Genomic DNA, 17,145 nt, shown 5'->3' on the forward strand with positions numbered 1-17,145 from the left:
TACTTACATTATTAATTCAGTGCTACTGAAAGTTCCAATGTGTCTTTTAATTTGCCAAGGCCACAGCCTTTTAACTTTCTGTTAGTCATCATGATTGACTACAGCTGGTAGTGTCTCTGTGCCAACATAAACAGGGTTTGTTTGACAAGTACAAATTATTGAGAGGTGTATCCACTTTGCCAAGGTCTGTCAGAAAACCCAAACTGTCACTCTCAACTGAGAAGAAATTAGTTCAGCTGGTCAGGAACAACCCAGGAACCACCAAGGTACAGACCTGCCATGAACTGGAAGCTGCTGGAACACCAGTATTACTGTCGCCAGTCAAGTGAGTTTTATATCACTATGGACTGAGAGGCTGCTGTCCAAGAAAGAAGCCCCTGCTCCAAAATCAACACCTTCAAGTTCGACTAAAGGACTAAAGTTTGCAGCTGACCACATGGATAATGAAAAAGCCTTCTAGAGGAAATTTTGTGGTCAGATAAGACAAAGATTAAAGGCCCTGTCCACACGGCAACGGATTCAGGTGAATCCAATAAAATTGTTTATCGTTTCGGCCTGGCGTCCACACGGCACCAGCGTTTTGGGTGCCCCAAAACGAAATCTTTTGAGAACGGGTTCCAGAGTGGAAAGATCTGGCAACGGCGCCGTTGCGAAGTCATCTGGATGAGTAGAATGGATTTGTTTACGATGATGTCACAACCACATGTGCTTCACGACGGGTAGAAGTGTAACGAACTCGATGCGAGTTGTCAACAAATCCTTTAACTTGGTTCATGAAACGCGCTTACAAAATATTTTCACTGTGAATATTTATTGTGTAATGGTGCAAAGTGAGAGAGAGAGAGAATAGCTCTTAGGGCAGAGTCAATCCCGCCAGCAAAAATAGGGAAAAAAAGGAGCGATCTCACCTCTTCAGATGTTGGTTTAAGTCCTACAATACATTCCTCAAAAAGGGTGTAGAAGAACAAATTAATCCATCAACGTGTAGCATTCAATTTATTCCGGACCATTAAAGACGCCGCCTTCCGCGTAGAATCATACGTCATCCTCGCCGCCATATTGGATGGGTCAAAGCGGAGAATAAAGATGCCTCATTCATGTGCTGCATTTAACTGTACCAACAGGTTTGCCGTCCAAACGAGATCACATGGGATTACCTTTCACAGGTGAGACTGGAAAAATACTTTTCATTGTATTTGGTCGTTATAATGTAATTTTACGAACAGATTTTTCTGACTTTGTGGCTAATATGAAGTCTCGCGCATAATAGTTTATGCGCATGCGTCCTTACTTCTTCTATTGTTCTGGTGTCTCCGAAGGGACCGTCTTACAGCGCCCCTAGAGGTGTGGCATGTGTATTGCATCGTTTTCAGCAAGCATTACGTTGCCATATGTACCTGATATTTTACTGATCCGTTGCCCATGTGGACGCGATATTTTTTTTAATAACATCTCGTTGCCGTTGTCGTGTGGATGTAGCCTAAGTTGTTTGGCCACAATGACCAAAGGTATGTTTGGAGGAGTAAAGGTGAGGCATTTAATACCAAAATCACTGTACTAACTGTTAAGCAACTGTTAACCATGAAAGTTGATGAAATAAATGAAGAAGGAGGACGACCTTTGAATTCTTCAGCATAACCTCAAACCATCAGCTAAACGGTTTAAACTTGGATACGGTTGGGTTTTACAACAGGACAATGACCCCAAATACATCAAAGCTGGATGTCCATCCATTATCTGTGGCCACTTATCCTGTGCAAGGCTGCAGGCAAGCTGGAGCCTATACCAGCTAACGATGGGCGAGAGGCGGGGTACACCCTGGACAAGCCATCAGATCATTGCAGGGCTGACACAGAGAGACAAACAACAATTCACTCTCACAGTCAATTTAGAGCCACCAATTAAGGCCTCTGCATGCTCTTGCGACAAGGCTTTCGCAGATAGCTTTTCGCAGACAGTTGTAATTTATCGTTGAGCAGGGAGTAATAGGCGTGCGCGATGTTATTCACCGCTACAACGCAAGGGGGCGCGAAGTCGCGAAATCGCTAGGAGTAGTTGGTGGGTGTGGTTAGTGGAGTGTTTATCCTCCGGTTACTTATAATGACTAAAACTGGAGTCGTATAGATGTACTATGTACTTCCTCACTTCCTCGATCAACCGCTCTTCGTGCTGCTCCATCTTCACTCATGTTTTTAAAAATGGCGGTCGTGAAAACAAACCAAACCGGGAAATTAGGGAAGCGGAAGTGCGTGTACAGCGGATGTAGAGTGGACCAATCAGAGCCCTCTTGTCTGCGACGCTGTCTGCGAGGCTTCTGCAGTGGTCACAATTTTTGGGAGGTGCGTGCAGAGCGTCTGCGAAGGTGGGGGGGCTACGCAGACGCTATCTGCGACACCGTCTGCGAGGACTGCGTTGTCAGCATAAATTGGCCTTTAGCCTAACCTGCATGTCTTTGAACTGTGGTGGAAACTGGAGCACCCAGAGGAAACCCACGCAGACATGGGGAGAACATGCAAACTCCACACAGAAAGGCCCCCGTCGGCTACTGGGCTCGAACTCAGAACCTTCTTGCTGTGACGCGACAGTGCTAACCACTACACCACCGTGCTGCCCTAAAGGCGGATGTGGAATGGATAAAGCAAGCTAACATTAGCTTAAAACAAGTCCTGACATCAATCCTTTCAAAAGTATGTGGACTGTACTTACACATTGGGTCCATGCCAGGAAACCAACAAATTTAACTGAACTCTATTAATTGTGCCAAGAAGAGTGGTCAGCTATCCAGCCAGAATTCTGCCAGAAGCTTGGCTCCCAATTTTGAGCGTATTGATTTCAGAAAACCCAAAATAAATTAAAACTTGTGCACCAAATCCTTAGGTGTCTTTCTCTATTAAAGATGTATGCTGTATAATCATTCTGCCACTGGGAAAACAAACAAACAAACAAACAAACAAACAAACAAACAAACAAACAAACAAACAAAAATCCAGTCCAAAGAAAATCACTGAAAGCCCAATATTACCATGACATTCAGTGTTCATGGTGAGTGTATGTAGACGTCTGACTGTAACATTGTGCGCTTTGTCAAAAACACCTTATATATTACCTGAATGAAGCTGAACAGAGAACATCATGCTTTATAATTTAGCATGAGAAAAATGTAGGAATCTATATGACATGATTCACTGTGATTATATATGACATTTCTACATGCAGTGCAGAACAGGGCTAAAGGGGTTGTGCAATCACTAAAAATTAATCATCTAGAGAGAGGGAGGGAGACACCATGTGTGTTCAGTCTGCTTAAATGTGCATGTTTTTGCGTGCCTGCCCCACATGTGATCATTTAATGCATCTGTGTTGTTTCTTGTGTGATTGAAAATAAATGTACGTGTGCATTTTTATTTTTTTATTTTTGTTGTAATGGGCTGAATGTGTGTGTGTGTGTGTGTGTGTGTGTGTGTGTGTGTGTGTGTGTGTGTGTGTGTGTGTGACAGAGAGAGAGAGAGAGAGAGAGAGAGAGAGAGAGCGTGAACATTTAGACCAGTTGGCGTTTTTTTAAACGTAAAAAATAAAACAAAACAAAACATGCAACTCATGATTTATGGTCTCAGAACATTGTGCTTATGAGTGTTCCTAAAGTTTGGACTGAGGTGAGCAAAAATATTTTCTACTCCCTCGGCACAGGCTTGCAGAGTTAAAACTTCAGGACCTTGTTACTCACTGTGGATTTCATGTCATGTTGACTTTTCATGCCTTAAAATATCCTCCAGTGTGTCTACACCATGCACAGCCTCAGTCTTTCCTGTATCTTTTATCCATCTTTGCGAGGATTTATGCGAGCTTAAGTCTTGCATCATTACCTCGTGTCCATTCACTGTATATTGGACCCCTTCCCCTGCACTTTCTGTCACTTGTTCACAGTCGAGTGGCTGATACATCAACGTGACCTAAATGTGTCACCTCGCTCTTTTCCTCTGCTCTCTCGTTCTCTCTTTTACTCTCCTCTGCAAGATATGTTCTTCTCTGATTTTATGCCATCACCCTTGGAATTAAGCTCCACCCTTTGTCGCTAGCCTTCTGGGAGGAAGACCACTTGTTGCTGCTTTTCCTTCATTTCATCTCAAGGGCCCCCCTCTCGTTTTGTGCAAGCAGCACTTGTACAAATGAGAACATGCTCATCAGCTGTCTCCATGCACATACACACACAGATTTCTATACTGTGGTCAAGGTTGAATCTCTCTCTCTCTCTCTCTCTCTCTCTCTCTCTCTCTCACACACACACACACACACACACACACACGAATTCTGTATATCCACATTCACCAAGTCATTCTGTTGCTCATGTGTGTATTGTGCCGTGACACAAAAATGTACAGGCTGCCACACAGACAAACAGTGCAGTGACACACACACACACACACACACACACACATTTACAGATTGGCGCATGCACACACAGAAACACACCATAAAAGAACACTGGGTGCTGCAGATGGTCCCTTTTGTCCATAAACAAATATGTACAACTCACTCCTCCCTGACACACACTGTCCACCATATAATAACACACACAACCCATGCATACACACCGTCTTCTGTCTGTCAAGCCGAGATTATAATTACAGTGACAGGAGGTTGCATGGACTATTGATTCAGAGCCACACTGACACAACGAAGACACACAGTACAACACGCATACGCTCTGTTGATGCAGGAAAAAAAAAGAAACGGTTAGAGTTTGGAATAAAAATACTTTACAGAGTTGGGGCTTTTGCATCTTGGTTACCTTGGCTTGGTTTGTCCCTTTGTCTGCTTCTGTATATAGGTGTTTTGTATATAGATCAGTTTTTAACCAGTTTATATTAGATGGATTTTTGAGTCCAACTGAAGTATTGTTCAGAAGTATGAAAATGCTGACACGGATGGATGTTGTCAGCTCCGGAAGCAAATTTTAAACCAGAATACATTCTGAATAACTGGAGATTGGTTGGTGTGTTTAAAATCAGTGCTTCACAAATTCCACCGACATGTGAAGTGTGCTACTAGAGGAGATAGAACTTTGGACCAGGTGTATACTAATGTAGCAAACGCATACAAGGCCCAGGCCTACCCCCACCTGGGTCTGTCAGACCACCTCTCTCTTCTGCTACACCCACGGTATACACCTAAGATCAAGAGCGCTAGGATCACAACCAAAACTGTGAGAACATGGCTAGTGGACGCAGTTCCTATGCTCCAGGATTGTTTCCACCACACAGACTGGGATGTATTCAAAGAGCAGGACACTGAAAATCATGTTTCACTGGACAATTACACCTCCACTGTTTTAGATTACATCTGCTTCTGTGTGGACAATGTCACCTGCTGGAGGCAATTCCATGTGTTCCCTAATACACCACCATAGATGACACATGGAGTAAAACAGCTTATCCAAGCTAGAGACTCTGCGTTTCATTCTGGGGACCAGGAGGCATACAGTGCTGCCAGGGCCAACCTGAAGAGAGGCATCAATACTGCCAAACACCATCACAGGAGGCGTATTGAGGCCAGGTTTGACACCACCACAAACCCAAGGCAGGTCTGGGAGAGCATCAGGGCCATCACGGACTATAAGAGGAAAACACCACCACCCTCAGCTGACAGTCCCACCTTGGCTGAGGATTTAAACCTCTTTTACGCCCGTTTTGACAGGGACAACACCGATCCTGTCCTGTCCCCCCTCCCCTCGACCGACCCTGCTCCAGTCCTGAGCACGCATGAGATGAGATGTGTGTTCCGCAGCATTAACACCAGGAAGGCGGCCAGATCAGATGGAGTGCTGGGCCGGGTGCTTAAAGACTGTGCTGCGGAGCTTGCGGACGTCTTCACCTCCATCTTCAACACCTCGCTGTCCTGTTCTCTGGTTCCAGTCTGTTTCAAAGCAGCCACCATTGTCCCCCTCCCAAAACAGTCCAATGTCACATGTGTTAACGAATACAGACCTGTGGCACTCACCTCCATTCCCGCCAAATGCCTGGAGAGACTGGTCATTAAACACATCAAAGCCGCCTTACCACCAACACTCGATCCACACCATTTTGCCTGCAGAGAGAACCGGTCAACTGAGGACGCCATTGCCACAGTGCTGCACACACTGCTGGAGCACCTGGAGCATAAGAACACCTATGCACGGCTCCTCTTTGTGGACTATAGTTCGGCTTTTAATACCATCTGGCCGTTCAAACTCCAGTCCAAACTCTACCAGCTGGGACTCAACACCACCCTGTGCAATTGGATTGTGGACTTTCTAACAAATCGCACACAGAGTGTCAGAGTGGGCAAGAACACCTCCTCCACCCTTGTCATTAACACCGGGGCCCCTCAAGGGTGTGTGCTGAGCCCTTTGCTCTACACTCTGTTTACACATGACTGCTCTGCCTCCTCCTTGTCCAATCTCATCGTCAAGTTCGCTGACGACACCACGGTTCTCGGACTTATTACTAACGGCGATGAGACAAACTACAGGAGAGAGGTACAACACCTGGAGTCGTGGTGCCACAACAATAACTTGGCCTTAAACACCAAGAAGACCAAGGAGATAGTCGTGGACTTTCGCAGGAAAGGACACATTGACCACCTACCTCTCTCCATAGGCAACGATGTGGTAGAGAGGGTGAGGAGTTTCAAGTTCCTGGGGGTAACAGTGACTGAGGACCTGTCCTGGGGCACTCACATTTCCACAGCCGTGGGAAAAGCACAACAGCGGCTCTATTACCTGAGGAAGCTGAGGAGCGCTAATATCCCCAGACCTCTGATGGTGAACTTTTACAACTGTGCCATCAGTAGTGTGCTGACACATGGATTTCTAGTGTGGTTCTCCAGCTGCACTAAGGCTGACCAGCAGGCACTTCAGCGGGTGGTGGAAACTGCCGGGAAAATCATTGGAATGACTCTCCCAGAGATCAGCACCATCTACTCCACTCGCTGTCTGAGAAGAGTGCGCAACATCCTGCGGGATCAGCACCACCCTGCTCATCACCTCTTCCACCTGCTGCCCTCAGGGAGAAGATACAGGCCAGAACATCCAGACTGGCCAATAGCCTGTATCCACAGGCTGTGAGGCTACTGAACTCTGCCACATCCACAACCACATCCACCAATTAATATCATTGAACTGGTTTGCATTGTTGCAGTTGTCACTACTCTCTCTCCCCTGGACCCCCCCCAGACAATAACGTTATAACATTATAATGGCATTGATCTGGTTTTTGCACTGTTTATACAATGTCATAATACTCAGGTATCTGTTTGAATGTCCCTGCTCTGCACTTTATCAACATTGATTACTTGAACTTATGCTGCCATTTGCTATGCTGCTTTTTGTTGTACTGATGTAATACTGGGTCAAATGCTTACACTGGGTTACTTAGGGGGGTATGTATTTATTTATGGGTTTGCACTTTATCAACTCTGCTGTATGGATGCTCCAAACGGAATTTCGTTGTTCTTTTTTGTGACAATGACAATAAATATTCTGAATCCAAATCTGAATCAGTGATTGTACAGAGAGATTGTTTGGTAGTGATATCCAGTAAATACTGTGAGTTCAGAATCCCAGTGCTGACTGAGAGCCACTGACAGCTATTGAACAACCGTAACTCTCAGCTGTATACTTGGAATGTATGATGTAAATCACCTTAGATGAAAGTGTCTGCCAGATGAATGAATACAAATGCAAAGAGTCTTGCAATGTAGACATAAAGACCTTGACAGAGGGAGAAAGAAGTTAAAACGATCTCAGAAAAGCATTACTAAACTCACCAAGACAGGCAGAGCCATTATGATTTGGTTCATATCCTGCATCACATGTGCACCCTCCTACAGGCACCATCCATTCACCCTCTGCATTACAGTGCATCCGGGGAGCCGTCCCGCCCTGGGATTGGCTGTGAGGTACACAGGTCCCGGTCACTGGCACCAGAGCTGTAGGCTCTGCCCCTGAGGGCGTGGCCACATACGAGGCCAGGTACAGAGTTGTTGCGGGACAGCGGCGATAAAATATGGACACACCCATGAGTGACACACATGCTCCACTGTCTACTATAGCCAGCACAAATCTGAGAGAGAGAGAGAGAGAGAGAGAGAGAGAGAGAGAGATGAAAGAAGGTGGAAAAAATGTCATGCACTGCATGCTTATCTGTCATACAGAGCTGAAGAAAACAAGCTGATGTGAATTGACTAATTCCCATTGTCTGTTTTCTCTCCATCCAGACTTTATTCTGGCAAATATTAGCACTGGAGCACATTGATATTTACTCAGTTGAATTGCTTTGGACAGAGAGCCAGCTGAATGACACAGAGTTTAATTTCATCTCAGAAGTGACCCATAACATATCAGCATCGGACCATGCAGTGATATGAAGGTGACCGTGAAAGGGTAAAAGGGAGTTGCCATAGTACCCGCTACGTGTAAGGGGGGCAAAGCTGCGGGTCTTGATGTTGATGCGGCGCATCCGGTCTGGTTTGTATTGGTGAGGAAGACTCGGCTCTACACGGCTGAAACTCTTGTCTGCTGCGATAGTGTCTATCTTCACCCAACCCTCTCTGGTCTCCACACTTGAAGGCTAAAGAGAAAGAAAGAGAGAGAAAGAGAGAGAGAGAGATTTGAGCAGTTATCAGGGAGTACATGATTGTACTGGTTTTAAACTACAGATTGGAAAAAAATGCAAGCCATCATCAATGCGCCTCAATATTTTCATGCAATCACATTTTCATTCAACCTGGTCAGGGTTGCAGTGAATCTGGAACCTGTCCCAGGAATGCAAGATAGGAGGTGGAAATACTTCCTGGATTGGACACCAGTCCACTGCAGGGAATCATGCACAGACATTCACATATTTATTCACACCTAGGAGCAATTTATCCTAGCAACTCACTACCCACTGCACCACCATGTCGAACTCCTCCAAATGTTTTTATTAGTGCTGTCAAGCGATTAAAATATTTAATCGCGATTAATGTCGCGACAGTCATAGTTAACTCGCGATTAATCACAATTTAATCACACATTTTTGTCACATAAAAAAACATTGTAATTCTCTTATCAGCATAAAAAAGTGAATGGGCTTGCTTTGTACCAATGTTTTTTTTTATTGCAAAGCATAACACGTCTTGACACAGCCACCGCAAAGTGAAACCTAAGCCGAGCACTGGCGCGGGGCTAGCAAGAGAACCATGAGTGAAATGATCTACTGTTTGAGTTAGTCTACAACTAAAGAGAGATAGGTTACACAGTGACGGTAGGCTTGACATGCTTGATTATAATATAAAGTACACTATTATATTAAGTTTAAGTTGATCGTTGATAAATATTGCATTGAATCTGATCTTTACTGTTTCAGCTCACTTAACACATTTTGTACTTTTACACTTTCTGCCTGTTGATGCATCGCGCTGTCCAATCAGAGGCGGCCAAATTTGCATATTACAGGAAGGATTTCTGGGATAGCATTGAGTTTACAGTTCAGAGGGATCTGGCTTCTTTAGACGCTGTCTTCTTAAAACTGAATAAATATTTAAAAAGAGCCAAATGAGCCAGTCTTTTGAACGGCTCTTTTCAAAGAACGGATCACAAAGATGCGGATCCCATCAAAGAGCCATAAATCCCATCTCTACTAGCGCGCCCTGCCCGCGCTGGTTCTGGGGGGGGGGGCAGAGGACTCTGGCTGTGCGGGGCGTGGCATTACAGTCTAGCTGCTTTCGGTTTTCTAACCAAAGTCTCTGTTCCAAGTTCCTGGCAGTTTCAAAAGCTTATGAAAAACCTACATCATGCCACAGAGCGTTAATCTCGCGATAAAAAAAATTATCGCCGTTAAAATTGAGTCAAGTTAATGCGTTAATAACGCGACATTTTTGACAGCACTAGTTTTTATATGAGCTTGTCCATGTTCCTTGCCAGTATTCATATACATAATTCAAAGGATATGCAAGACTTCTCAATCCCTGTCTTCAAAGCATGTGTATTTTTAATGTTAGGTTCCATTGCATATGACCCTGAGGAACTTTAAATTGATTTACTCTTGAGTGTTACGGATGTTGTTTTCAATGTGTTTTGTTCTGTGTTAGCTTTAAGGCCTGGGTTTATTGTCTGACTAAAAGTTTCAGGATATGAAATGTTTCGATTTTCTTAGTTCTAATTTCTTAGGTTTTCTAAGTTTATTAGTTCACCCTGTTCATGTGTTTTCAGTTAGGTACATGGGCTGTGTGTGTGTTTTTATATACTACTGAGAACCAAATGTCCCCACAAGGTCAGTAAAATCTGACAATTTTGACCTTGCGGGGATATTTGGATGGTCCCCACCAGGAAATTGCTGTTGTTGTGTTTTAATAAATAAATAAATAAATGCACCAAAAAGTTTTCTTTTCATTACTGAGGTTAGGGTTAGGATTAGGTGCAGGCACAGTGTTAATTAACTGCAATAATAATTATGTCAATGGAAGGTCCTCACAAGGATAGTGAGACAAACGTGTGTGTGTGTGTGTGTGTGTGTGTGTGTGTGTGTGTGTGTGGAGGGGGGGTCAGAATTGGTTCTGCCAGTTCAGCTGTAGTTATGAAAACTAGCATAAGCTTACTGTTTAATTTAAAAGGGGGAAAAAACACCTTTATTTCCAGCGTGTGATGGATCTGGTCACTGCAACACAGACATGCTATTCCTGTTAATGACCTCTGAAACTGGTGCAGAAAGAAATATTAGCAAGTCTACAGCACAGCACTGGAGATTAACGCATAAATGTGTTCACTGCATTCGCTGATCCTGAGAGAACAAGAGCAAGAAGAGAACGCATGCAAACATAAGATTTGGAGAGCGTATTAAAGGTATCAAGAGATGTGCCAAAATAAAATCGAGAGCATTCTGCATCTCAGTGCAGGAACCTGGAGTCTAACTCCCAGACTATCACTCTCTACTGTAGATCCTCTCTCATCATGCTGAGGTTTCATTTACATTTTAATTTCTTGTAGAACAGCTACATTAAACCAGACATGTTCCTGAGACTCCCTGTGCATCAACTTTTAAAAATGTGGCTCCAAAATACTTTATACAATGACGTAAGAGATGAACTCTGTGGAATGCAATGCGGAAAAATAAAGCAACCAAAAAAAGAAGGAGAGAAAAGAAAAACAGCCTCTAAGCATGTTAAGTTTTCAGTGACATATACAGTAGTATAACTCTGCAGAATGAGATCCAAGTTGGGTGGCATGGTGGTCAGCACTGTCACCTCACTGCAAGAAGGTCCTGGGTTTGAACCTCAGTGCCAGCTGGAGCCTTTCTGTGTGGAATTTGCATGTTCTATCCTTGTGTGTGTGCATTTCCTCTGGGTGCTCTGGTTTCCTCCCACAGTCCAAAGACATGCAGATTACATCAACTGGCTACTCTACTCGTAAATTGTCCATAGATGTGAGTGTGAATGGTTGTTTGTCCCTGTATTAGCCCTGTGATAGATTGGGTACCTGCCCAGGGTGTTACCCTGCCTTTCACCTGAAATCAGCTGGGACTGGCTCCATCTTTGCCCCATGACCGTGATGGATAAGTAGTATAGATAATGGATGGAGAGCCAAGTTTAAGGTGAGCAACTGGATTAGGAAGTTCAGCAAACGTAGGTTGTCTATGTTGGTCATGCCTTGGCCTTTTATCTACTCTGGTCCGAGTATGCACTCTTGGCACATACCTTCTTGAATGATCATACCTCTTTACCACTATGTTTGCACCTGAAGTGAATATAACATGTACTTTTCCCAGTTCCTGGGAGGACACACTAGCACGCTGGCTCAAACTGAATGGCAGACAAATATATCTCTGTTTCCTTTGCAGATTGTAACAAAGAAACTATAACCACCCCTTACATTCAAAGCAAGAAAGCTGAACTGATTTAATTGCATGATTAAATTATTAAATAAGAAGATTCCAGAATGGGTGGCACAGTGGTGTAAGTGGTTAGCATTGTCACCTCACAGCAAGAACATTCTGGATTCGAGCCTAGTGGCCGATGGGAGCCTTTCTGTGTGGAGTTTGCACTCTTGGTCAATATCCTCTTGAGTGATCATACCGCTTTACCACTATGTTTGCACCTGAAGTGAATATAACATGTAGTACTTTTCCCAATTCCTGGGAGGACACACTAGCACACTGGCTCAAACTGAATGGCAGACAAATATATCTCTGTTTGCTTTGCAGATTGTAACAAAGAAACTATAACCACCCCTTACATTCAAAGCTAGAAAGCTGAACTGATTTAATTGCATGATTAAATTATTAAATAAGAAGATTCCAGAATGGATGGCACAGTGGTGTAAGTGATTAGCATTGTCACCTCACAGCAAGAACATTCTGGGTTCGAGCCCAGTGGCCGATGGGAGCCTTTCTGTGTGGAGTTTGCATGTTCTCCCTGTGTCTGCGTGGGTTTCCTCCAGGTGCTCCAGTTTCCTCCACAGTCCAAAGACATGCAGGTTAAGCTAATTGGTGGCTCTAAATTGACCGTAGGTGTGAATGTGAGTGTGAATGGTTGTCTGTGTCTATGTGTCAGCCCTGTGATGATCTGGCGACTTGTCCAGGGTGTACCCCGCCTTTCGCCTGTAGTCAGCTGGGATAGGCTCCAGCTTGCACATGACCCTGCACAGGATAAGCGGTTATGGATGATGGATGGATGGATGGATGGATGGAAGAGTCCAGTTTAAATGGATAAACATCAGTGCATGATACAGTGTTCTGGTTGCACATGCTTGGCATTACATGATGGGGTGTTGCATTTGTAGTAATTAGTGACTAAATGATAAACTTAATTTAGTAATTGTATGACTATCAATTGAGTTATATGTATATTAGTATTCAAATAATTAAATAAAAGTGTGGCTAATTTGATCACATGGCCTGGGAGTCATGCTATGAACCAAGAATGTTATAATCTTCTCTCTACTTCAAGGGAAAGATAATTAGTTATTGAAATGACCTGATTTTATCTCAATTTCCTCATTGCATATTTCCAGTATTGCACAACAGCTACCAAGAAGAGCAAAGCCTATAAAGGCCCGGTCCCACTGGCCGATGGACACAAAACGTATGCAAAAAGGACACAGCGGACGAGCAAAATTTCGGGGGTGGCTCTATCCGTTTTCATCCGCTCCAGAAATGGACAAAATTGGCGAAAATTTGCGAAAACAGAACGGAAAAGAATGGACGTGGGTAGTATATAGCGGGGATGTTAAACGCATGTTCATAGGAAGCCTAGCGGATGAAAGCGGATGGAAGTGGATGACAGCTCCAAAGGGGTTACCGGTGATAACTGAGAAGCGGACGCATAGCAGAAAGAGCGGATGCATAGCGGATGAAGGGGATGCATCACGTACGCCTAACGGAAACAAAGGGCATGTTGCGCGGATGTATATCGGATGCAGACCGTTCACTGCGCATGCGGGGGGTATGAATTGCGTCTGCTCCGCGGATATAAAGGGATGCAGCACGCACGCCGTCAGCATAAAGCGGAAAGACGTGCTGGCAGCTACATCGAGAGATCCAGATGATTTTCTCCCCCTTTTTATACAAAATATCGATTGTCCGCTAGGTGTCCTTCTACATACTCTAGACATACTCCAGACATCCTAAATATACGAGATACATCCCAGATATAAACGCTTTGTCCGTTTTGAATACTTTATATACGATGCATATGCTTACATCCTTTCTATTTCCGTGCTACTAACGATGAATAGACGTTTCATGTACCTTATCTTTCCTCCCTCTTTCCATTTTCAGCTGCAGCGGATGTGAGTTGCGAGGATGCCCAGAGGATGCAGAGAGGCTACAGCAGACGTTTAACGGATGATAACGTACATAGAACGTTTGTTGCTCGTATATGTCGCGGATTTACATCGTACACGGTGGAAAGTTCATCCGTTCTAAAAGTTTTGTGCAGCTCAAAACTTTTTGCGCGGATGAAATCACAGTGGACGGATGCTCGATGGATAGAGCGTATGAAGCACGTATGCAATGAGTACACAACGGATGCATAGCGTTTTCCAACGGATGGCAAAGATTTTTTTACGTTTTACATCCTCTTTGCATCCGTAAGTGCAGTGGGACCGGGCCTTAACATGTTTTTTTCAAGACATATGAAACCAGCGACTACATTTTTTTCCGCACGGCTCAAGCTAGCACATGCTGTGATTGATAGGCAGAAAGGCCATTCCTCCCACCCAGTCCTTAGACCCGGCCTCAGATAATTCCATTGTTGGAATTCAAACCTCCAATCTTTTATTTTTTTTCCAATCAATTTGCCCATTCCTCAAGGCAAAACTGCTCCAACTCCTTCAAGTGAGATGGGTTGCATTGGTGTACAGCAATCTTCAAGTTATGCCACAGATTCTCAGTTGGATTGAGGTCTGGGCTTTGATTAGGCCATTCCAAGACATTTAAATGTTTCCCTTTAAACCACTCCAGTGTAGCTTTAGCAGTATGTTCAGGGTCATTGTCCTGCTAGACCATGAACCTTTGTCCCAGTCTCAAACCTCTGGCTGACTCAAACAGGTTTTCCTCCAGAATTGCCCTGTATTTAGTGCCATCCATCTTTCCTTCAGTCCTGACCATCTTTCATGTCCCTGCAGATGAAGAACATCCCCACAGCATGATGCTGCCACTACCATGCTTCACTGTAGGAATGGTGTTCTCAGGATGATGGCAAGTGCTGGGTTTGCACCACACATGGCGTTTCATATGATGGCCAAAAAGTTACATTTTTGGATCATCTGACCAGAGAGTCTTCTTCCATGTGTCTGGGGAGTCTGCCACATGCTGTTGGGCAAACTCCAAACATGTTTTCTTATTATTTTTTCTTTAATGCAATGGCTTTTTTCTGGCCACTCTTCCATTGAGCCCCACTCTCTGGAGTGTATGGCTTAAAGTGGTCCTATGGACAGATACTCCCATCCTTGCTGTGGATCTTTGCAGCTCCTTCAGTGTTTGGTGTCTTTGTTGCATCTCTGATTAATGCCCTCCTTGCCCAGTCTGTGAGTTTTGGTGGGCAGCCTTCTCTTGTCAGGTTTGTAAACTGTGGGTGGTAAAAGAGAGCAACTGGACTTGCTTGAAGATTCTTGAAGACATTTCACCTCTCATCTGAAAGGCTTCTTCAGTTCTGTCTGACAAATAGGGAGTATCAGGTATTTATCCTCTCATGGATGAAAAGCAATCCTAAGGTGTCGTTGAGTCATCCTGTTGGTGTGGGTCACTGGGCGCCGGGTGTGAACGGCCTAGAGAGTCATTGGGGTGATCAGTGGATCAATTCAGTGCAGTGAGGAATGCATGGATTCATATATTGTGGAAACAAAACAACCGCTTCACAGGCGCATGGCTCAACACAGGAGAGCCAGTTCCTCAGGTCAGGACTCTGCTGTCTATCTTCATCTTAACAACAAAGGACACTCATTTCAGGATTGCAACGTATGCATTTTAGCCAGAGAGGATCGTTGGTAGGAGCGAGGAGTTAAAGAAGCCATTTTTGTCAACCTGGAACGGCCATCACTGAACAGAGGTGGTGGTCTAAGACATCATATCAGCCACCTACAATGCAGTCCTTGGCACACTTCCCAGACAACTGAATGCACACCAAAACCCAGCTGTTTTCAGTGACTCACAGGAGGACAGAAAGAACCAACAATCCATTGATCACCCCAACGACTCTCTAGGCCATTCACACCCAGCCTCCAGTGACCCACACCAACAGGATGACTCAATGACACCTTAGGATTGCTTTTCATCCATGAGAGGATAATACCTGATACTCCCTATTAAGCCAGTATCTCACTGGGCTGTGACAGCCTGTGACTATTTGGAGACACAACAATTGCGATAAAATATGCAAATTAGCGACAATTTTCACTTGGAATCACACTGAATTGATATTTGCATGTTTTACCGCAATTGTTGTGTCTCCAACTAGTTGCAGGCTGTCGCAGCCCGGCTTTCCCTCGGCAGGCAGGGAAGTAGAGGAAGCCTCATGGAAACTGACTTGAGAAGGGTTCACGACGGCTTTGCGACACCAGCGATGCATTTGCGGCTATTTTGAGAGAAATTTTGTCGCACAAATTTTTTGAACATGTTCAAAATTTCAACAATGAAGGGGCGACACTTTTGCGACTCATGCAAGGAAATTGAGAAGCCCCGTGAATGTTTCAAGACACTTTTGAAACTGTCTTGTGAATGATGTTTGCAATTTGTCGCAAGCTGTCGCAGCCCAGTGAGATACTACCCATAGTCAGACAGAACTGAAGAAGCCTTTCAGATGAGAGGTGAAACGTCTTCAAGAATCTTCAAGCAAGTCCAGTTGCTCTCTTTTACCACCCACAGTTTACTATGACCTGGATGACTGAGAATCTTCACAGACATGTCAGGTTTGTAGTGGTGCCACATTCTTTCCATTTTGCTATAATGGATTTACTGGTGCTCTGTGGGATATTCAGAGTTTGGGATATTTTTTTATAACCCATCCCTGATCTATATTTCTCCTCAACTTTGTCTCTGACCTGTTTGGAGGCTCCTTGGTTTTCATGTTGCTAACTTAGGAGTGTTGCAGAGTCAGGGCTCTTCCAGAACAGTTTTATAGACATCATGTGACACTTTAATTGCACACAGGTGGATCTTAATCAACTAATTATATGATTTATGAAGTGAATTGGTTGAACCAGCTCTTATTTAGGGATTTCATATGAAGGGGGGTGAATACCTATGCATACTCCAGATTTGTTTTTTCATCTTAATTATTGTTTGTGTCACAATTAAAAAAAATAAAAATTTGCACCTTTAAAGTGGTAGGCATGTTGTTTAAATCAAACTGTGCTTACCCCCCAACAATCCATTTTAATTCCAGCTTGTAATGCAACAAAACAGGACAAACACCAAGGGGGATGAATACTTTTGCAAGACACTGTACATCATGCACAGGGCCGGATTAACATGGCCAGGGGACCCTTGGCTACAAGTTGCTGTAGCCCCCCCGGCCACCACCATCTTATCCCATCTACCTGTAAAGAACTGTCTATTTTCTACATTTTAAAGTTTTTTTTTTTCATTATTAAACTTTGTACAGCAGGGCCAGCAAAAACAGAACACCAAAAAC

General features: G+C 44.1%; 1 protein-coding gene across 2 annotated transcripts in view; it reads right to left on the reverse strand.

Moving 5' to 3' along the window:
• The window catches only part of ephb6 (eph receptor B6), a 183,304-nt gene that overhangs the window by 71,323 nt on the left and 94,836 nt on the right, over positions 1 to 17,145 (reverse strand). For both annotated transcript variants that reach the window (XM_060921632.1, XM_060921633.1), the window contains 2 exons: positions 8,443 to 8,606; positions 7,804 to 8,099 (listed from right to left, as the gene is read on the reverse strand). In XM_060921632.1, coding sequence (XP_060777615.1) covers positions 7,804 to 8,099; positions 8,443 to 8,606 — 460 coding nt within the window. The remainder of the gene's footprint in view (positions 1 to 7,803; positions 8,100 to 8,442; positions 8,607 to 17,145) is intronic.

Source organism: Neoarius graeffei, chromosome 5 (genome assembly GCF_027579695.1).
Source record: "Neoarius graeffei isolate fNeoGra1 chromosome 5, fNeoGra1.pri, whole genome shotgun sequence".
Taxonomy (NCBI): Eukaryota; Metazoa; Chordata; class Actinopteri; order Siluriformes; family Ariidae; genus Neoarius; species Neoarius graeffei.